General features: G+C 38.2%; 1 protein-coding gene across 9 annotated transcripts in view; it reads left to right on the top strand.

The window, feature by feature from the left end:
• The window catches only part of NRG3 (neuregulin 3), a 1,069,178-nt gene that overhangs the window by 799,185 nt on the left and 246,408 nt on the right, over positions 1-23,585 (top strand). For all 9 annotated transcript variants that reach the window (XM_047703382.1, XM_047703385.1, XM_047703383.1 and 6 more), the window contains exon 3: positions 22,740-22,813. In XM_047703382.1, coding sequence (XP_047559338.1) covers positions 22,740-22,813 — 74 coding nt within the window. The remainder of the gene's footprint in view (positions 1-22,739; positions 22,814-23,585) is intronic.

A 23,585-nucleotide genomic window follows, 5' to 3' on the forward strand; every position in this document is an offset into this window, starting at 1 on the left:
GGAAAGTCCATAGTTGCAGAACCACTCATGTTTTGCATTTCTGTTCTTTTTTGGTCTTCAGATTAAAGCTGCTTCTAGATTTTTCTTTTTATATTTTAACCATTATGAATACACATGGATCTCCAAAGCAAACACTTTGTGCATCTTGACCTAGAAGAAGTCTGTTCACTTTTACTAACGCTTTATATTCCATTATATTTTTGAACCATCTATATTTTTTTACACATATCCATTTTATGGCTATTTTGGCTACTTCTCATTTTCACAATTCGAATAAATTAACATTTACTACTGCACATAAGTGTGAGAGGCATATAGCGAGATAAGAAATGGAGTTGCTGGGTCATAGAAAACATGCACATTTAATACTTTCATATTGTTCTGCAAAATTATGCACTATTCCCCATAATTTTCCAAGGTTTAAAATTTAGTTTTGACCTATGTTAGGTATATAATGCCACCTCATTTTAATTTTCGTTTCTTCAATTATTAGAGAATAATAATGTGGGAGGGGCAGAAGGAGAGGGAGAGAAAATATCAAGCAGAGTGCATTCTGAGTGCAGAGCCCAACTTGGGCCCAATCTCACCACCCTGGGATCACAACCTGAGCCAAAACCAAGAATCAGACGCTTAACCAACTGCACCATCCAGGTGCCCCTGATTTGTTTTTAACTTTAATTTTTTTTTCTTGTGTGTCTTCATCAATAAATTATTCCCTAGCTCAAGTGCATAAAGATATCTTGCTGTTGTATTTTCTTCTAAACTTTTTAAGATTTGTTTTTCATATTTTCATATTTCATACATACAGACTTTCAACATTTCATCTATTTTTCGTATTTTCATACATACATATTTTTCCATTTCATCTGTTTTTCATACATTTCAAATGTAATACCTCTAGATATATCTTCATGTGTGTGTAGTGAGCCCCTAATTTAATTCATTCCATATATATAATCAGTGGCTCTATACCCCTTTGTGTATGGATTTTCCTCTCCTCTTTGACTTCTCATGTTGCATGTATGTTATGCTAATATACAGGTATATGTAGGTCTGTTTCTATTCTCTGTCCTTTACCGTTGATCTATTTATCATATGATCCAGTTTTACACTGTCTTCACAACCAGTCTTTGTATCTTGTAAGGCAAATCTCTCTCACCTTGTGTGTCTTCAAAGTTTTATCTATCTACCCATCGACCAACTTACTACTTTCACATTGCAATATTCTATCTAATTTTTTGCATCTTACCTGCATGGACACATACACACATACATTCATATGGGGAAATTGCATTTAACTTGTACATAAATTTGGAAGAACTGCTATTTGACTATGTTGCTTTTTCTGTTCAGGAAAATGAATGACTTCTATATTTCTCTATTTAGATAAACATTTTTTTAGATCCTTCAGGAAATTTTATGATTTTCTCCCAAAAGATCTTATATACCATTGGTTAGATTTATTTGTTGGTAGTTCATACTTTTAGTTGCCCTTTGAATGATATTAATCCTTTTTCTAAATATTTTTTTAGTGGGATATAGAAAAGCGGGTTTTTTTATATGTTGTGTTTTGTCAAGCAAGACTAATGACATTCATTATTAATTTTAAGAGTCTGATATTTTACACTTGATCTTAGCCAAAAGGCCGAGAAGCGATGAGAGAGTCTGATATTTTAATAGAGAGTATAATGTCTTGGCAAAATAAATAGATGTATTTTATTAAGCTGTATTTATTTTTCTATTTATTTTTTGCTGGCTTAAACCACCAGGAGACTAATTGAAGTGTTGAGTCTAGGCATCCTTGTTATATGTGACTTGAAAGGGAAAGCTTCTAATATTTTTCCATGAAGTAATATTGGAAACTATATTCTTACATTGTCACTATAGGATAGTGAGTCTCAAACCTTTGGGTGCATCAGAATCACCTTTAGGGCTTATAAAAACACAGATTGCTATCCTCCACCCCAGAGTTTCTAATTCAGTAAATGTGGACTGGATACAGATGATTTCTATGGCAGAACAACTTTTCAGGAGGTGCTGTTGCTGCTGGTTTGAAGAATACACTTTGGGAACAAACGTAGAGAATGTAGAGAGGCTGGGGTTTGCAGATGAGAGGCAGGTTCCAGTGGTCAGTGAGGTCTCACCTAGAAGATGCCCTCTGAGCCGAGTCTTGAGGACATGAGGGAGTTTGCTGTGAAGATGTTTGGAAGAGCATCTCAGGTAGAGGAAACACAAGAGTGTTCTTGATGTTCTTGACAAAGTAGGAGGCTATTGTGGCTAGAGTGGCATGGTCTGGAAGAGTCATAAAAAAACATGGTAGAGGGCTGGCAGGAGGACAGGAGGACCTTGTTGGTCATTAAAAGGACTCTCTCATTTTCATGACTTAGGGAATTGCTCTGAGGATAATGTGACTTCTTATCACGTTATGTGACTAATGTTTTAAAAGGATTATCTGATCTTTGCATTAAAAGTAAACATAAGGGTGCCAGGACAAAAAAAGAGGGACCAGGTGAGGGGTGACATCAGTAATCCAAGGAAGAGTTGTGGTGCTGTTGGTGGGGAGAAGTGATGGGATTTACATATAGTCCCAGGCAGAGCCTAGTGTCTATCTTGCCGTTGGATAAGGAGTGTGGTAGGAGGAGAGGAGTCATGGATGCTGCCAGTGCTTTTTGCCTGAGCACCTGAAAGGATGTTGGAGTCATTCAAGGAGGGGACACCCTGACTATTTCTCTCACATGAAGAACCTCATGTAAAGAAACCAGATTCTCCTCCCACTGCCCTGGGTGTGAAGGATCCAAAAGAATATTAATGCAGAGAATTTGTTGAGTCCATACTAGAGCCATGATGGTTTTTATGAAGGATTATTAAAGGATTAGGTACCACTGTGGACTTCCTTGTGAAAAAATAATATTTTAAACTGGCTAGTGTTAAACCTGTGGCTTGACACCAAACCAGCTCAAAAGGAACATGGCAACACTCAGGTTTGCCATGGATTAGATTTGTTTACTATTCTGCCTCTTGATATTTGCCTCTGGAAAATAGTAGTCATTTCAACTCATGTGTTATTCCTGAAAATGAGACTGGAATGCTCCTCTGACAAAGTGAGCGTTCCTTCCCACACTAAGATGCCTGCTGTGAGCAGCTGCAGAACCAGCTCTGTTTCAGGGACAAAGAAAAGCATATTGTGGAAGTAACCACATCTCATGCCTATTTTCTACTTCTCTTTGCATTTACTTTTATTTTATTATTTCTAAAAAGCCAAAGCCAATTTTTTTCTTCTGATTTACATGAACTACTGATCTTATATAAAATGAGCCTTACCCTTTTGAGTTAACTATGATTACCTTTAATTCTCTCTAGCTGTGGAATGGATCATGCCTTAAGTTAAAAAATCAGGTTTTCACACAAGGTAAGAAAATTGCCAAGTGTACACAGGGATTGATGTCTATTGTTAACTGTCTAACAAGGAGAACATTGGGGCATATCAGAAAAGAGCCTTTACTCAACACTACATACAGTTCTTATTTATATTACTAATGCATGTATATTTAAATGATTCTTTTCCTTCCCAACCAAATCTGTGGTTCACTGATATGACATAGAAGGAAGTCCACATCTTTTGATTGGTAACATCTCTTAACCATATTTTGTAGTATTCCTGACTGTGTATTCTTAAACATTAAAACCAAAAATAAGATTTCTGTTGCAAGTGTTCAACTTTTATCTTCTGAATAATAAATATACTGAATGAACTCTTCTGGACCACCCCACCCCACACCATCATCACCTCTATTTAACTTCCAAACAGTGAAACTGAATTTTTTGAGTAGGGTTTAGGAAAAAGAGGACAGATTCAGGAGTTTAAAAGACCTGGGTATGAATCTTGACTCTTTTCAATGGCATCCCGGACAAGTTGTCATCCCACCTCTGCTTGAGTGTTACAGTGACAGAAAATGTGTTACTTGACTTCCACAGTGGTGCATTTATTTTTGCTCTTCCTAGCTGTTATTTCCATGTACATATATAAACATTTGAGCCTTGATTTCTTCAATAAATAAATGGAAATCAAGAGGTACCTGAGTGACTCAGTCAAGACTTTAACTCTTAGTTTCAGCTTAAGTCGTGCATGATCTCATGAGTCCTGAGATCAAGCCCTGACCCCACTCTATGCTCAGCAGGAAGTCTGCTCAAAGCATCTCTCCCTCTGCCCCTTCCCCTACTCCCCTCTGTGTGTGTCCACCTGCACTCTCTCTCTAAAAAATAAGTAAACTTTGGGGTGCCTGGGTGGCTCAGTGGGTTAAAACCTCTGCCTTTGGCTCAGGTCATGATCCAAAGGTCCTGGGATGGAGCCTGCTCAGGAGGGGGCCTGCTTCCCCCCCTCCCCCTCTGCCTGCTTCTCTGCCTACTTGTGATCTCTGTCTGTCAAATAAATAAATAAAATCTTAAAAAAATAAGTGTAAATCAAAATGGGACTATCACAGGGCAGAGGGTTAAAGATAATATGTATAAAATGTCTGTCTTATTGCCATTGCCATCCCAAATGTTGTTAACATCAGTTACTACTATTATTGATTTTTAAAGAATATGTTAAATTTTTGCTTGAAGGACACAGTGTCATTGAAAGGTAATGATGTAAATAAACATAAAGTGAATTTGATAATGTTTTGATATAAATTCAGTTCTGTAGAACTGATTCAAGAATCTTATTAATTGGTAGAATAATAATACAGAAAACAACTGCAGAAGGACTTCAGATAGAAAATATTTTAGATATTTAGCATTTAGGTAGATTTGTAGATGGAGGTAGTATTAAGTCTGTATGTATTCCAAGAGGAAATATTATCTTGTCATAAATGTAGATCACAGACATAAAGTAACATGTAAAATATAGCTTCAAAAAAAGAAAAAGAGTTGTCAGAGAATCTGTTTGTTTCTGGCTTCCAGTATGGATGGGGAACCATGAAACCACAGTCTTGTGTTCTGTGGGGACCACCACAGACATTTCAAGCTAGGTTCCCTGCCTCCAGTCTCAGCCTTCTCCCACCCAACCTCCACACCACTGTGTAAATACACCCATTATATATAGACATACTGCTCTCACATGACATTGCTTATACCCAAACCCAAGCAACACACACACCTCCACATATTTCAGAATTATGATCTGTTAAGGTAAATATGAACCTCAGAGGGAGAAGTCACTTATAGCTTTCTTCACAATAGCACTGGTATGGAGACTCAGAGCAAACACAATTCTCAATGATTGCTTGCCCTATGGAAGTCCTCTATGAGAGGTGTAGTCACAGAGGACACAAAATGTTCTCCTGACTTTTAACTAAAATTGAAGGGAAATTCAGTGACACCTGAAAAATTTAACTTTTCTTTGTCCAAACAAAAACAAGGCTCTGATTTCATTTCATGACAGGCACATAATCATTTTTTAAAAATATTTTATTTATTTAATTATTTGTCAGAAAGAGAGAGAGAGAGAAAGAGCACAAGCAGCCGGAGGCAGAGAGAGAAGCAGGCTCCCCACTGAGCAGGGAGCCCGATGCAGGGCTCTATGCGCGGCTTGATCACAGGACCCTGTGATCCTGACCTAAGCCAAAGGCAGACGCTTAACGACTGAGACACCCAGGCATCCCAACAGACACATAATTATTGATGAAAGCTGTTAGGAAGCAATCACAGGCCCTAGATACTCCCACACTGTATATACATTCCAAGACTACTGCTACATATAGACACATCTATATCTACTAACAGCATGGAAAGAAAATTAGGGTGGGAATTGGTTGCCACTGATTGCAAGGGTGTTTATAGATCATTTACAGGATCCTATAGAGAACAACTGGTGGGATTAAGACCTAGAACTAACTTATTCTGTAATCGGAAATTCAAAAGCTTTGATCACCAGAATATAGATACTCAAAAATTATGAGATATTAAAGTAAGTATCTTTAAAAAACATTTTTATTGAGGAAGGTGGTTTCTATTTAATCAATGAGAATGCATTTATTATTATGAAATCATACTTTTTTTAAAAATTACAACTAGTCTTGTACCAGTTCTTTCATTGGTTTATGTGGGCTAAATTCAAGTCCAAATCCTAATCAAAAAAATAAAATAAATATCTAAAACATGTATAGGTATATGAAGCTATAAGTAGGTTTTACATCTACAAACTATTTTGTCCATTTAAGGGTTGATCCTAGACCATAAACTTGTATTTAGTAAATCACTTCTCCTGCCAAACACTGATCATGGTTTTTAAAGACGGAATGCTCTCTAAGCAGACTTTTTTGGCATTATCTGCTTCTTCAATGTTCTCATCAAATATCATTCATTTGTTGAAACACATTGACTCATGTATAAGAGAAAGCTTTCACGGGGTGTCTGGGTGGCTCAATTGGTTAAGCATTGGCCTTCAGATCAGGTCCTGATCCCAGGGTCCTAGGATTGAGTCCTCCATTGGGTTCCCTGCTCAGTGGGGAACCTGCTTCTCTTCTCCCCTTGCTCCTGCCTCCTGCTCATGGTTTCTCTCTGTCAAATAAACAAAATCTTAAATCTGCCAAACAAATAAAAAAAATATTTAAAAGGGGGGGGGGAGGAATTTTCACATAACAAAACAGATCTTGACTAATTCAAGAATACAGGACTATTGAATTTTTCAACCAAGTGGTTCTCAGGTCTCTGCAGTAACATTCCATTTGTGAACAGATCTTTCCTTATGTTGAACGTCTGTCTCAGTCCCTTCCAATCCCACCCATCAGTAGGTCATTCTCTACATCAGGGTCTCACAAAACGGACCAAACCAAGGATCCCAAACTAGCTAGAGATGACAACCACCACACTCTGCTTCCAAGGAGATAATCTCTAGTTCTGTGGTTCACCAAGATGTTCCTCTAAATATTTATTTTCATTGTGCCTATTAAAAGGTGACAAGTAAACCTTCTAGTCTAGGTGCAGTTTCTATATTCCAAGAACAGGGCAATCCTCTTACTGACTGGCGTTTTCTCTTTCACTGTTCAATATCTACCTCCTGTTCCCAGTAAAGGTTTCTATTGACAATAAAGGTTCTAATACATGAGTTAACAGCTGTGGGCAAAGGAAAAGTAATTTAAAAGCTTTCAAATATTCAGCAATGAAGAGTTATAGGCAAAAAGCCCTGGACACAAATCACAACTTCAGACCTTACTAGTTTTGTGACTTGACCAAATTACTTGATTATTCCAAACTTCTTTTCACCTTTAAAACCACCAATAAAATAATACTGACCTAACCATACTGGCTGGGATATATAGGTATAGTAATGATATAAAGTGTCTAGCACAGAATCTAGAAAATTGTAGGCGCTTGGTAAATGCAACTCCTCCCTTTTCCACATCAAATAATGTAGATTACTTCCAGGAGCCTCAGTCACTTCTTATTTACTTCTGACAAATGATTTTTTTTTAACTACTAATTATAAAATGGACTAATTATGTTGTAGCCTTAGGAAGTTTTAGAGTAGGTCATTAAAGTTGTAATTGTGGTGTGACTTTTTTCAGATAGAGGTCTGGTAATAAATCCCCCAGAAACCTTTATATAATGTAGCTTTTTTATTTGAAGCCAAGGAACAGAGTAAGAAAACTGGAGCTTTTCGTCTTCAAAAGAGTTTATGAGATTTAAGTAATTAATAGGCACAGCTCTCTTTTGTGCACCAGGCCAGGGCGATTAGTCCTGTTGGCAGGGGAGGAAATGAGTGCCCAGAGGGTTAAATCACTTTCCCCAGGGAGCTGTGAGCAGGGTGTGAATGTGAGTGTTGGCCCCTGCGCAAGTGTGAGTGTGCTGGAGGTGGGTGCCAGTTAGAAGTCGTGAAGATTCCTAAGGAGGACCGATGCAGAGGCCTGCTATGATGTCTTTTATAAGTTTAGTGAGATCTCTGTTATCTAGAAAGATTGGGGAAAGGGATTTCTGCTGCTGGTGTGATAATGTGCATGGGTGCTCATGTTATGCTGTATAGAGTATACACCGTATATGACCAACCCTGCCAATCAGTCATGCATTTGCTCCTAAATCCAGACCCTGGCCTTTCTCCTGTTCTGCTCACCATCTCAGAGAGTTACATTTCCCAGGCTCTCTTGATCAATGGCTTCTGAGTCGAGTGGCCAGTGGAAGACGCTAAATTTGAAGGCAGGCCTCCATTTCTGATTTCTCTCTTTGCTTTTTACTTTCTGTCTCTTGGTTTATTTCTAGCGGCAGTTCCTTTAGGGTTGTAGCTCCCTCAGGTTTCCTTGCCTCAGACTCCTTCCTTTGTCCCATCAGCCTGTGGGGAGAGTGATTGCATGCTGTTGCCCATCCCTGTGTTACCTTTTTGTCTTCTATTTACCTTCTCATGCTTTCTTCACTTGTTTCATCAGTTTTTGAATATTTAAAGAGCTTTCTCTTTTCAGACATACCACCCATTTCTTTCTCAGTATATTCAATTTTGAATGAATGTGTGACTTGAGAAGTTATAATACGATAGCCTACTATTAAGTCTGAAGTCATATTAAGTATCATTGTACTTTCTTTTAGGTTTTTTCACATTAATTAAATTATGCCCTTATATAACTGTGGGCAAATCATTAGACTCTTATGAGTTTCACTTTTATCTTATCTGTGTACTAAGTATATAATGATAGGCTTTCTCTTTCTCAGAAGATAGATACTAATGAAATGGACCACTTTAAAAATATGCATAATGCTATCTGAATGGTCAAGAACTATGTGGGATAAAAAAATTAACAGTCTGTAGTATCAGTTTACACTGATGTCAAATCCAAGTTCTAACACATGCTTTTCATGTGCCCTGGGATAAAGAAATTAATTTCTCTCAATTTCAATCCCTTTATCTTTAAAACAGTGGTACCCACATCTCCTTCTTATCAGGTTCATGAGGATTACTTTGTCTAACCTGTGTAAAGATCTCAGCACTGTGCTCTGAATAGAGGAGGTTTGATCTGTTCATCTGTGACACTACAAGATGTGGAAGAACTTTCTGATTGTGATTTCTTGTTGATTTATTCCTGCGTAACAGGAATATCCCATGTAAGAACATCAAATATGTCACCCATAACTCGATTAGCTGAATCTCTCTCACACTTTTATTTGTTATTATTAGTTTTGCTTTTCAAAAATCATCATCATGTTTTATCCATTTCAAGTCACTGCTTACCTGAGTTGCCATTTTCAGTTGCCAAACACTCCAGCGAAAAAACATTCCTTTGAATTCTATTTTGAATTTACCGTCTACTGATGTTAACTTAATTTTTGTAAACTTACTTGTACCAGGTTGTAGTTTGCTTTGTTTTAATCACAGGTCAAGAATCTTATCCATATCACTGTTAGAAAGAATACTTCTTTATGTGCCTTCTCTAAGATTACCCATCTTTACTCATACTCTTGTGTGATTTTCCTGATTTCCACATGTCATTCCATTTTAGAATATGTTTTACTATACATTCTTATCCAAGCTAGTGACATTGGTAGTGCCACCTCTTTTTGACCTTGATTGGTTACCTGAACTCTAGCCAGTTGAATTGTGCTAACTGATCTTCAATAAAACATATGCTTTCACTAGAAAGACTCTGAGAAGTCTGGCATTAATGATGGCCTGAGGATTTAAGAATATCTTTGTTTTTTAAGGGGAAAGGTTAAAAAGCAGAAGGAACACTGGATTTAGAAAAAAAATCCATGGGCTCTAAATCTTGCTCTACCCCTTATAGCCTTTGGTGTTTTAGGCAAGTCTCCATCTTTGTTTTATAATATTGTCCTCCAGAAAAGGAGGTGGTTAGAACAGACTCTTTATGATGTCTTCTAACTCTACCATTCTGTAGTATCAGAAAACATTTAGATTTGGGTCAAAAACTATCCCTACTCATCTAGTTTAATTTGGATATTTATATATTTAATAAATATATTTATTTGGTAATTTATTTAAGTTTTATTAAATTTAATTAGATATTTGTTTATTAAATAAATTTATTAAATAAATTGATATATAACATATGTATATATTTATTTATTAAGACTTTTTTATTTATTAAGACTTTACTAAGACTTTATTAAGACTTTTATTTATTAAGACTTTACTTTTGGGGCACCTAGGTGACCCAGTTGGTTAAGCAGCTGCCTTTGGCTTAGGTCATGATCCCAGAGTCCTGGGACTGAGTCCCACATCAGGCTCCCTGCTTAGCGGGCAGTCTGTTTCTCCCTCTCCCTCTGCTGCTGCTGCTCTCTCTCTCAGATAAATAAATAAAATCTTAAAAAAAACCAACTTCACTTTTTAAGAGAAATTTTAGGTTCATAGCAACATTGGGGGAAGACAGAGTTATTTCTCATGTACTCCTTGTCCCTACACATGCAAAGCCTACCCCATTAACAACATCCCCTACCAGAGTGCTACATTTGTTACAACTGATGAACCTATAATAACACATCATAATCACAGAGAATCCATAGTTTATATTGGGTTCACTCTTGATGTACGTTCTTTGGGTTTGGACAAATGTCTAACGATATAACATCCATCATTATGGTATCATACAGAGTATTTTCACTGCCCTAAAACTCCTCTGTGCTCTACCTATATACCTCTCACCCCACAAACCCTGGAAAACCTGATTTTTTTAACCTAATTTTTAAAAATCAATTAAATTAATTAATTTAATTTTAAACTGATTTTTTAAAAATCTCCATAGTTTCTGCCTTTTGCATTGTGTCATATAGTTAGAATCATATAGTATGTAGCCTTTCCAGACTGAGTTCTTTCACTTAGTAATATGTATTTGAGTTTCCTCCTTGCCTTTTCATGGCTTGATTGCTCATTTCTTTTTAGCCCTGAATATTATTCCATTGTGTAGAGGTACCATGGTTTATTTACCCCCTTACCTACTAAAGAACATCTTGGTTACTTCCAAGTTGTGTCAATTACATCTGTGTACAGGTTGTTGTGTGGACATGAGTTTTCCGTATCTTTTAATAAATACCAGGAAGCATGATTGTCAGGTCATATGGTGAGAATATGTCCACTTTTGTAAGAAACTGCTATCTGTCTTCAGAAGTAGTGGTACCATTTTGCATTCTCCGTAGCAACGAAAGGGAGGTCCTGTTTCTTCACCACTTCACCAGCATTTGATGCTGTCAGTGTTCTACATTTGGCCATTCTAACATGTACATAGTAGTATCTCATTGTTGTTTTGATTTGCATTTCCCTGATCACATATAATGTGGAACATCTTTTCATATGCTTATTTGCCATGTGTATATCTTTGGTGATGTGTCTGTTAAGATCTTGGCTCATTTTTTTAATTAGGTTGTTTGCTTTCTTATTGTTGGATATTAAGAATTCTCTGTATATTTATTTCTTTTATTTTTTAAAAAAGATTTTGTTTATTTATTTGACAGAGAGCCCACAAGCAGGGTAGCAGCAGAGGGAAAGGGAGAAGCAGGCATTCTGCAGAGCAAGGAGCCAGATGTGGGGCTCAATCCCAGGACCCCGGGAACATGACCTGAGCCAAAGGCAGATGCTTAAGTAACTGAGCCACCCAGGCTCAAGTGCTTTCTATATTTTAGATAACAGTTCTTTATCAGATGTGTCTTTTACAAATATTTTCTCTCCGTCTGTGGTTTGTCTTCTCATCTCTTCCCATTGTCTTTTGTGTTAAATCTTTTTGCTTCTAAAACATAATATAGTATTAGAAAAATTCTTGTTATTAAAAATCAAATGGGGGCTCCTGGGTGACCCAGTTGGTTAGGTGTCCGACTCTTGATTTCAGCTCAGGTCATGATTTCAGGGTTGTGAGATCCAGCCCTGTGTTGGGCTCAGTGCTGAGCATGGAGCCTGTTTGAGATTCTCTCTCTCTCTCTCTCTCTTAAAAAAAAAAAAAAGAAGAAGAAGAAGAAGAAAATTGAACAAAGAAAGTCAAATAAGGTGATATTACACTGGGTCCTAAAGAGTCAGTGAAACCAAGATCAGGAATCGCTTTGCTACGCCTGGGTGGCTCAGTCAGTTAAGTGTCTAACTCTTAGTTTCACCTCAGGTCATGACATCCAGGTCTTGAGATTGAACCCTGCATGGAGCAACATGATCACCATGGAGTCTGCTTGTCCCTTTCCCTCTGCTCCCCCTACCACTCTCTCTTTCTCTCATAAATAAATAAATCTTACAAAAAAATACTGCAATCATTTTTAAAATGAAGAGATTTGCTACATCTATATTGCTTCATCATCTAAGTGTATAATTTAAACAAAAAATAAACAATACAAATGTGCTTATAATGAAAAGCCACTAGCCCTGGTCTCATCCCTCTGCAACAATTCTCCCACTCCTGAACTTACATCTCCTTCTGCAAACACACAAGCAAGCTTATTAAACCATTTTCATTTGGCATTTTCCTAGTTGTTAACTTCATATATCTAAATAATATACTAAGTCTCTCTTTCTTGATTTATCTACTTGGGAAATGGTGCACTATCTATGATAAAGGAAATTTAAATCATTTCCACCCCACCCTGCCTCCATTCTCTCCTCCCTACCTGGTTCTCTGGCTATTCTCAGTCCTCAAAGTTGGTTTTTTTTTTTTTAAGATTTTATTTATTTATTTGACAGAGAGAGATCACAAGTAGATGGAGAGGAAGGCAGAGAGAGAGAGAGAGGGAAGCAGGCTTCTTGCTGAGCAGAGAGCCCGATGCGGGCCTCGATCCCAGGACCCTGAGATCATGACCTGAGCCGAAGGCAGCGGCTTAACCCACTGAGCCACCCAGGCGCCCCTCAAAGTTGGTTTTAATGACACATTTAAGTAAATAGAATAGTATGGTTAAGAAATGGGGCTTTTTGTGCAAAATTGAGGTTTACCTAGTCACATAATTCCCTGGTTTCCTCCTAACAGATTTTCAAACTCAGAGTAACGATTATATTTGACTGAGCATCCATTTAAACCTACAAGCCTGAGCCACTTTTTTTTTCAAGGCAAGACCTCACTTTCATCTCAGTCTGAGTTGCATGAGGCTTTTAATATGAAATCACTTTCCATTCAGTCCAAAGCTTCCTTGTTGCTGATGAATGTCATACATAATGAAAGATTATATCCATTTATCCTCAGCAGTAAATCATTTATCACACAAGGGAGATATATTATTGTGAATTCTGATCAAAGCTGCCCACTTCCTTTCGCCGGCAGAAATGCTGCACCCTGTCAGTCGATCATACAATATCCTGGGAGAAACAGGGAAAATTATGCTGTTGAATGAGGGTTCAGCAAACTCTAGCGGTCTCTAAAATGGCTTTTAAAAAAATCATGTTTCATGTAGAACCCTCTATGATCCAGGCGTGTGAACTGTAAAAGTCTTTCCTTGCTTTCTTCACTTAATTAAATCAGAAAGCTGTGGGACTTTTTGCAGCTTGCTTCGTGATGTCTGTAAAGGGATTTGTGAATGACACTGTGTGGATATTTTGCCCCCTTTCTTAGAGAGACAATAATTATTACCATTTCTTTTTGAAGCATGCTGTGAATGGTTTTATCAGTTCATTTGCTAATGAGCTCCGTCTCTCCTTTATAATGCCAATCATAAAGATGCCTTTTAAGTAAGATTTATCTCTCAGATTTATTTTCTTTTCACTCTTCCTTATCAAGCTGTGTACTGCTTTGCTGCAGGGAATCACCTACACTGCACAGGCAGGGAACAAGGCTGGCCTCTTTGATCTCTTGTTGGTAACATACTCTCTCATTGCTTCCTTCTGAGAACTGCGAATTCCAGAAAGGACCTCACAGTCCTCCAGAAGATGGTCTTCTTGTGTTTTATCTAGGATTTTTAGATTATCACTGCTTTATGTTAAGTATCTATGCTCACTGTTTTTCAGTTGCTATAGCATGTGTATTAAATTTATGCCTAGGAAAGTGAGATGCAGAATGAGGCAGTAGAATGCCCTCTTTCTTCCTTTAGTCTTCCCTTTGGGCAGTTGGGCAGCATACTCCTACTGTTAATTCAGAATTTATGCAAGGTAGTAGCTAGTGATCCCCACAATCAAGTCACAAATCTGCACCTAACATTTATAAACAATGTTACTTCATTTGTTCTTCATCACATTCTTGACATATCTTTTCAATACTTTATCTAAGAGCTAGCTATTGAAAATTATATTTTCCCCTTCCAGACTCTGTGAGCTCATTATGTCCCTGTGTGGTTGATAGAAGTATATACAATGTGCCCTGGTTTCTTGTCCTTAAAGCTAGAGATTGCTGAATTTATCACAACAGGATATAGTTATAGCAAAATTATTATACACTAACTTTAATCTAGGTGTTCTTCCTGATGAGTCTTCTATTATTATTCATTTTTTTTTTTACCCTCATACACTTATGATTGCCAGATCTAGAGGATAAAAATATAGGACACTCAGTTAAATTTGAAGTTTGGGTAAAGAATGAATACATTCTTAGTATGAATGTGTCCCAAATATTGCATATGTGACACACTTATAAAACACTGTTGTTTATCAAAATTCAAGAAGAGAAAGAGAGAGTGAGGCATCGAGCTCTTTCTCTCCACTGTGTAAGGACACCCTGAGAAGGTGACCATCTGCAACCCAGTGAGAGAGCCTTCACCAAATACAAACCTTGGGGCACCTTGAATTCTCTTAGAATTCTGCATTCCAGACTGGGAAAAAAATAATTTTCTGTTGTTGAAGCCACCTAGTCTGCAATACTTTATTATGGCAGCCCCAAGCCAACTGATAGCAACATTATAATGTTTTACTCTGGCTTACTTTTCTATTTCTTGCTGAACTGTGAGAGGGCAAAGATGGTCATCACCTTTCTTCCATTGACTGACTAGTCTGGACATGTGAGTCAATTGCTTTTCTAATTCCAAGCAAGTACAAACAAGTGAAGAAATCTGCTGATGTTGGACCTTAAGCATCAGAGAAAGTCTGTGATTGGCTAACTTCTCAATCTTTTAACATTGCAAGTGAAAATAATAAAGAGGAATCATGGGGAGTGGATGTGACAATAAATCTTTGTCCACTCTTGGCTGGGAAATATCAAGGACAGTCATGAGAATTTTCAATTAACTAGGGAAGTGAAGGAAGAGAGGCTGATTCTCTGCTGACTTTTATGTCAGAACCTATATCGTCTGCCTAAATTTTCTGATTATTAGACATATTTTCAAGGAATTGGGGTGACATGTCTGTGCCTGCATGTCTGAGTGTGTGCACATGGGCACAGAGCAGGCACTGAATTTAGAGGACCTCAGAGAGGTCAGTCACAGACCTCTGTCACAATTCTGTGCGGCAGACTTGGAGGTCATCTTACATGCAAAGGACGAGGTTTTTCACCATAACAGGCCTTTGAAAACTAGAATCCCACATTTGTCAAAACAAATTTTGTGTGTGCTAGGAAATTAGTAATATAGCATTTTCTCAGTCAGTTTGAATTGACGAAGCAAAACTCCATCTACCCTCCCCCCCCGCCCCGTCCTTATTACCCACAAATCCTTTTGGTCTTGAGAAGGGCAATTAGTATTTCAGTACCTCCAATGTGACCATGAAATACAGAGTCTTTCTGTAAGAACGCCAGTATCTTACTCCTTTATTTACCTTCTTGGCTAAAAAGAGATTGTGGTTTATTTTTAGATGCAGTAAAAGAAAACCTAAGTTAGAATGATCTTCTTCAGGCCACATAGCTGCTTTGGATAATATTGCTATACACCTGAACCAAGGTAGCATCCTCATGCTGTGGTATGTGTTTTAATTTCGTCAGTGAGGTCGTAAGCCTCAGGTGAAGCTCTAGAACAAAAAGGAGCAGAAATCTCTACAAGGGCAAAAACATTAATGTAGAATGAACTGCTCGGCCACGGATTGTCCAGAAATGAATTGCCATATATGGGAGTAAGGTGACTTGAAATGAGTTGCTGTCTGTCCGACAGTGATGTGGCCAATGGAGTGTCTGGGCGGCTGCTGAGTATAAGTCCCTGAGACTCTACATATGGTTGACAAGAACTCGCATTTGCGTAAGCACATACTTGTTATATATTTTTTAACTCCTCAGACTTCCAGTCATTCTTTCCGTTTCTGTCTTCAGGGCCCAAATATTAACAGAATGCAGCACGCCTCCTGGTTTTGAGCAGATGCTCTCAGATTCACTTCTGAAATCATAGCAGTCATATGATGAAATAATTGGCCTCCATCTACTTTTGAATTTAAATTTTGCTAAAGGGAAATTTTCAAAAATAAAGCCCTACGCCTTCTTAAGATTGCAGATACGACTTCATTAACAAGAAACCTCAGACTTGTAAGATGAATGACGTTATAAGCAACAGTTGCCTCGGCCATGGAAATTGTGATATTTTTGAAAGCTATCAATAACACACGAGAGAATTTTCATGAGTTTGAAGGCAGTTTTCTGTTTAAAAAAATGCAATTCCAAAATCTCTCAGTTATAGGTGAAATGATTTTGGAAAGGTTGTACCTACAGCCAATCTGCAGGTAATTTTAATTCCAATTGGTTAACTTAAAGATCTTGCTGTCTTAATTAGTGCTCTTTTTAAATAAGACTACTTAATTCAATTTTAAAGTCAGCTAAAGAAAGCTTACACTAATCGGTTTCACAGTATTCTCCATAGCCAGACGTAGATCTCAGCTTCAGCAGTGAGTGGCAGGGGAAGGCAATGTTCTCTAATACCATTAATAATGCGAGGCTGCAGACCCTTAGCTAGACAAGCTGCTGGTCCATCCAACACCTATTTGCGTTCGAATGGAGAGCTGGTGGAGATTTTGTCTCCTATACTCCAGATCTCTTCAGTGCTGGGCAGTTTAATTGCCTTGTTGGACTCTAATCTCTGTGTTTTTGTTTGTCTTGGTTTTGGTTTTGATTTTTAACTGAGGAATGAAATCACGAATTAGTCTGAAATCAAGAGATGCCATTATCATTCTTTAATGGTAGTGCCCCTGAGGAGTCTTCCCATCCATAGTGGGTGATTACCTTTCATTCATTCATTCATTCATTTATTCATTAAAGAAAAAAAAAACTTTATTTTTATTTATCTGAGAGAGAGAGAAGAGCGCCAGTAGGGGAAGAGCAGAGTGAGAGAGACAAGGAGACTCTGTGCTGAGCGGGGAGCCTGACAGTAGAGCTGAATCCCATGACCCTGAGATCATGACCTGAGCCTAAATCAAGAGTCTGATGCTTAACTGACTGAGCCGGCCAGGGGTCCCAGTGATTACCTTTTAAATTAACATGAAGCTCAGGAAGTTTGCCTTGAAATCTGTGACTAGTTTCTGTGACATGGTTTGCTTAAGAACATTTTGAGATTGGATAACGTACAGATCTAGGTCTTTAATTCTTACTGTTAATCATGGCTTCAATTCTTGATATTTGGCCCATATTTTCAAATACTTACCTTCGGAAAGGGAGCTGGGCATATAATGACTTCTGGATTGTTTTTCCATAAAGAATGGAAATTCCTCAGACGTTGCCATGAAGAATGTCAGTAACTGCCAGAGACCAAGGGAGGACTTTAAAGTCATCCCCAGTTGAGTTTGCCTCTAGTTCAAATATGTATCGGATGTGAGATGTGGGGGATCAGACGGTTGACCTTTGGACTGTTTCCTCACTTAAAAAGCTGTGATGATGATTTCAAATTCAAAGAATATTTTTTTAAAAAAATTCTAACATTTATTGAGTGCTTACCATGAACCACAGGCATTATATGACTAATTCTTAATAATAATTCTAGGTGAGAGCTACTATTTTTACTTCCAGTTTACAGAGGAAGGGATGGAGGCCTAGAAGCCTAAATAACCAGCGAAACTGCAGATCCTGGATTTAAAATCAGGCAGTGCTCCAAACTAGCTTGCTTCCAAAATGTAAAGTGTAAACGCCTGATGATCTTTCTGGTTTCCCCAACCAAGGTCTGACATGGAGGCTAAAGAGAATTGGCAGGAGATAGAGAAGAATACCTGGAGGGTTTTTTGTTTTTGTTTTTTTTTTCCAAATCAGCATTTAATAGGCTCCTTAAAATTGGCGGACTCGTGTTATCACTGACAAAATGTCTACTTCCCTGTAACATCAAAGAGTAACTGTCATCTTTTTATGAGTAGAAGTTGATACAAGCAGGAAACAACCCACACGGTTTGCCACCTTTTCTCTTGTGAAGTTAATTGATTTCTGCTAGTTCAAATTTTATGTCTAAAATCAAGTTTCCAATAAGAAACCATGTATACTTTCTCTAAAGTGAATTGCAGAGACCAGGCGCTACACAGGGATTGAAGCAAATATTTGAACATGTTCCTATCCTGCATACTTTTTTCTCTATAAATTATGTCAGATGCATCTTTGCAACTATGGCAGGTATAAGGCCTATAGTCATAACAATGGCCAAAATGCATCAACTATGTGTACTTGTTCATTTTTCTCTTTCCTGGTATCACTTGCATTTTATACGGTTTGAAACTGAAAAATAGGGATGTTAAATGATTTGCATAAAGTGCGTCTATGCAAATACTAAGCAGAGAAATAAAACTATAAGCTCAACACTGTGAATCATTACGATATATAAGGGGAAGACATGTGCTTAGAGACCATGTATGGGCCAGGCCATCCGTGGGCATAATCAATACCCTGAAAATGAGGACAGAGTAGAACTGGAGAACAGTGCAGTGAAGCGATGATGACACCTTCCATTAATGAGTCAATGACCAGGAAATCAATACATGAGGACAAAGGCTAGTACAATTCCCTCTGTGGAACAGTTTTTGGATTGTTTTTGTGTAATTTTGTTTTGTTTTTCTAACAAAAGGAAGAGGGGCAATGCGAGAATAATCTGGGAACGCAGGGAGACTGTTGGTCACCAGTGAGAGTTCTTTAATTTTCACTCAAAATCACTAACATGATGAGCGCTAGTGTAGTTGTTATTCGAGAAGTGGGTTCAAAGAAATCAGCTGGCGTAGAGTATTTTAAGAGAGGAGATCGAAATGGTCTCTGAAGATAGCAGTGGGATTTCTGTGGGGACATCAGCAAGTGATCGACCCTTTTACAAGTCGTTTCCTTTGGGTGCTCCACGTCCAATGTGTTGACCATTTCTTCTTTGCCACATCAGACAAAGCAAGCATTGAAATCCAGCTGACAATCATGCATGTCGTATGTTTTCATCTTTGCCAGGACTATTCTCTTCTTTTTCACCCAAGGATAGCTTTTAAAACTTTTCACTAAAACTGGGCTTTTTCTCTGGTATAATATAGAAGAGGAAAGATGAATAGAAGGGAAAGCTTGTTATTTTAGATAGAGCTGAACAATTGAGATGGGGAGGCGAGAACCAAACTGGAAGGATATAAAAAATAGAAAAAGAGATGCCTGCATTTGAAACTATGGGCCCTGTCCCTGTAGATAGGACTCTCGTTTGTGATTCAGACCTGAGGCTCACCAGCAGAGAGATACTGGGCCTAGTCTCCAAGCTCTTCCCTCTGCTTCATTGCCAGCCTGAGCTCTCTTATCCATGGTTACCCTAATAGAGTCTCCCTTTAACCTCTTACCTGCTCTACCTTGCTTTGGACACTATCTCTTCACCTATGCCCTTCCTTACTGCCTTTTAAATTTGGAAATAAAGCAAACAACATGATCTAGAACTTACTGGTTTCAGAAGTAACAGCTCCTTCACCACAGAGGAGATAAAACACAGAATTTAAGACTAATTTTTTTTTTTCAAGCTAAAATGCCTCAGCTCTTACAAACTGAGTATATGCTATGGTTCTTTCACTGTTGATAATAATTCTCCATTTTCTTTATGTAACTATTTGTCATCCTTGGCTGTATTTCCTGAGCCTGCTCCCTTCTCCTACACCATTCAGCTGTAGAATCAAAACTTACCTGAAAAATCACCAGGAAATATTGGGATTTTTAATACCATCACTGTGATACAATGTTTCTAAGGGATAACGAAATTCATGGAACCAGGGACTGGATGAATTGAGTGGAGATTTGGAAGCAATGCAGAATAGGAAAAGAAATAGAATATTAACCTAGTAAAAAGAAGATTTGTGCTTTTTAAAAAACATTTATCATTAGATTACACATGCATTTTTAAAATTTTATAAATCCTGTCATGCTATCTTAGATGAACAAAGAATTTCTCTTTTGCTTATACCTGTATCCTTCAACCAAGGTCTGACATTGAGGCTTTTTTAGTATATGAATTTCTGTTTTGCTTATACCTGTATCCTTCAAAAATCAAACATCTTAAAAAATGAACAAAACACTCTCAAAATCCTCCCAAAACTAACCAAAACCAAAACAAAAATATTTCTCCAAGAAGTGCTTGTTACACTGTCAGAAATCCCGCCAAACTCCATCAGTGCAATAGATGTACATCTCGACTTTTTTTTTTCTTTGCTTTATGTCGTTAATATCATCATGAATTCAGTCTGATGCATTGGCATTACCTGCTGGCCCATTCGGTCTTCACATTTGGATGGGTCTGAACTTACCAAGGTGACGTGTGTGACTTTTAAAATGGAAATTTTAATGCGTCATTCTTAAAACCCAGCAACCAATTAGCAGAGACACTGTCTCCTTAACAAAGAAGCAGGTTCTGTAACCAGTCCCACACCCTTTGGCAGGTTTCCTAGCCTGGCTTGGGCTCCTCCAGCATCATCGTTGACTATCTGTAGCATACAGGGATGAAGGCAGCATCGAAGGTCCTTGCTGTGCTGTTTTCCAGAAACCCCATGAGGCCCAAGCACTTCAAAGTGGGCTCACACCCACAGAAAATCAGTTAAAGCCTAGAAAATGTCAAACATCTTTTCATAGTTTCCTTTCACACACAAATGGAATAATGCATTGTAAGTAACGAAGACCTCCTTAAAAAGCAAAACAAAACAAAACAAAAAAGCACTTTCTCTTAAAAAGCAACCATCTCCCTAGGATACCATTTTCATATTAAATGAAGATGCAGAGAGTAAAAGAGTAAAGTATCCTTCCCAACTCCCACGTATATTGGAAATAAAACCTCCAAAAAATGTGAATGTGTCACCATAGCAAACACCCAACTCATAAGTCATCGTTTGTGGGGAAATGAAGATTAAAGTACTATGGTTCTGGTAATTCTGAAAAAGCACATAAACAGCAGTAGGACAGTTTGGGAGGGCAGGAATTTATTTTTTCATGATAAATGTGCTTCGGTCCTAAGTATCTTCTGACTTCTACCATTACAGACCGAGTGACATGCCTGCTTTACTTCAAGTGCAATAAATGGATAAAAAAGGTTGTGAAAATATGTGGCAGCTCCAACAAATTCTTTCAATAGCCTGTTGGGTGTCTGGGGGTATCCATATATCAGACGTCTTTGTTCTTAGTCTACAAGGAAAATTGCCAAGCACACTCCAGAGCTCCAGGCTTAAGAAGGTGCTGAAGAGAGCCTGCCTGATTACCTAACTTCCCCAATTTGGCTCACAATGAAAGGGAGTAAAATTACGTCCATGCCCTTCAGTTGCAGCTCCCACTGCAACAGACCTTATCTAATACTTTATTACACCCCCAAACAAAGGATATTGTAAAGAAAGGATTCACAGCTCTGGTCTCTGACGAACAGTCTCTTTGAATTCTTTTGTCAATTTCATAGATTTCTAACAACCAGGGGATTGTTTTTTTAAATCTGATTTTTATGCCAACAGCACAATTTCCTCCTGTGTAAGTAGGACAGATTCATCCCAGAAAACAACAATGGATGCCTCCCTGCTTAACTTGAGCATGACAGATTACACTTCTAGCCGACCACTAAATGCCACCTCCCCACTCAGAGAGGCAGGTGTGGGGGCATCGGCTGCATTTGTGCCTTGAACTGCCAACTGATGAGCCAATGCTGTTAGAGGTGGCCAAGAAGCCCTGACGGAGCGAGCTGTGTGAAGACTCGACAGAGGACTGGCAGGGCAGCGGTGACATGCCTCAGTGCGGGTGCTTCCAGGCATATTCCTGGCCTCCACGTTGCACCCGCCTCAGGGAAGTTGCCTTGTCTAATGCCTGCCAGAGAGCAGGCACTTTGCACATGTTTGTGAATATGAAAGAGAAAAATGAGGAGGGAAAAATACGAGTTTAGAGGGAAAGCACAGAGACCTTGCATGTAGACACAGATGCCTCTCGGATCTTAGCAGATCTAAAATAAATGCTGTTATTCCTGGCCAAGCAGTTGGGCGATGCTGACTTGAAGAATAGCTACATTTAAAAAAAAAAAAAAAAATGAAATCAGCAAATGAACAAACTAATAAAACAGGAGGAAGATAAACAGTAGCCAAAATCTGATAAGATTTGATTACTTATATCAGAAAATGATTTTTTATTAGCAATATGGCCCTTAAAATATGCTTCCAAAGGGCATTTGCAGCCTTTTAGGGACTAGCACATTGCATAAAGAAAAGACCTGCATATACCTGCATTCAGAATTATGTTCTGAAGATGACTATTACTCACGTTGCTATGAGGGCCATCTTAACATGCTATTCAATTGGCTCGTTAGGTATTCCATCTAAAACTATAAAAAAGCAAAGCCGTGCTGGGTTTTCCGCACGTAAACAGACTAAAATCCATCTGTCAGTGTTAGAAGCCGGAATCAAACAATACAGAAGCATGAATGTACTGTTCTCACATTTGTGTAATTGATGGCTCTTTGGCTTGTTGAAATCTTTCACGACCACATGCGTACGTTTGTCATTTATCCCCTTTTCTCAGGTGCAAAGAAGGCTACCAAGGAGTCCGTTGTGATCAATTTCTGCCGAAAACTGATTCCATCTTATCGGATCCAAGTAGGTCAAGCATTTTTCTTCTTTCTCTAACGCAGTATGTAGGCAGCACTTACTCTGGGCAACGGTTGTTAGCTCAGCTGAAGGCGGTAGTTCGGTCATTTGTCTCTGAATGATGCCAAGGGTGGAAGCTGGTGACAGGCGTGAACATTCAGAGCTCTCGCTCAGAGCTAACTCGGTCTATGTCTAGGTCTGGTCTTCTCTCTAGTTGGGACCTGGTGTTCAGATTCAGCTCCTTCGCTGATCTACACTGAGAACTCCAGCAAACCCTCCTCCCTTAGCTTTCAAACAGACTCCTGCCACCACCCATTATGAACGTAGGGAAACAGAAACAAAACAGAGCTCATTATTGACCTAACAGAATGTTACAGAAACTACTGTCTCATACTGGGTCATACCCTTTGCTTGGAATTGCGTTAGTATTAAACCTATTAACTTTTACCGTATTTACTAAATTAAGAAAATAGGAATCTGAAATTACATAAGTTTTCAAACTGTAAAAACCCCATTTTCAGCAACACTGTTTGCATATCACTGGTTCCTGGACTGTTGGAATTTTTTTTTTTTTAAATTCATGAAAGAAGACAATTTGCCACTAAGAAATATTGCTAGTCCTTAGTTTTTTGTTGCTAAATGAAGTAAAAGTAACTTTTGGTACCAATCTGACCACTTCCAGTCAGATGTGAATTTTGTGCTTTATTTGTAAATAATCTCCTGCTCTTTCAATGACCACTACAATTGAATCACCACTGTGGAAAGGAGATTTTTATCCAAT

The sequence above is a fragment of the Lutra lutra genome, chromosome 14 (assembly GCF_902655055.1).
Source record: "Lutra lutra chromosome 14, mLutLut1.2, whole genome shotgun sequence".
NCBI lineage: Eukaryota > Metazoa > Chordata > Mammalia > Carnivora > Mustelidae > Lutra > Lutra lutra.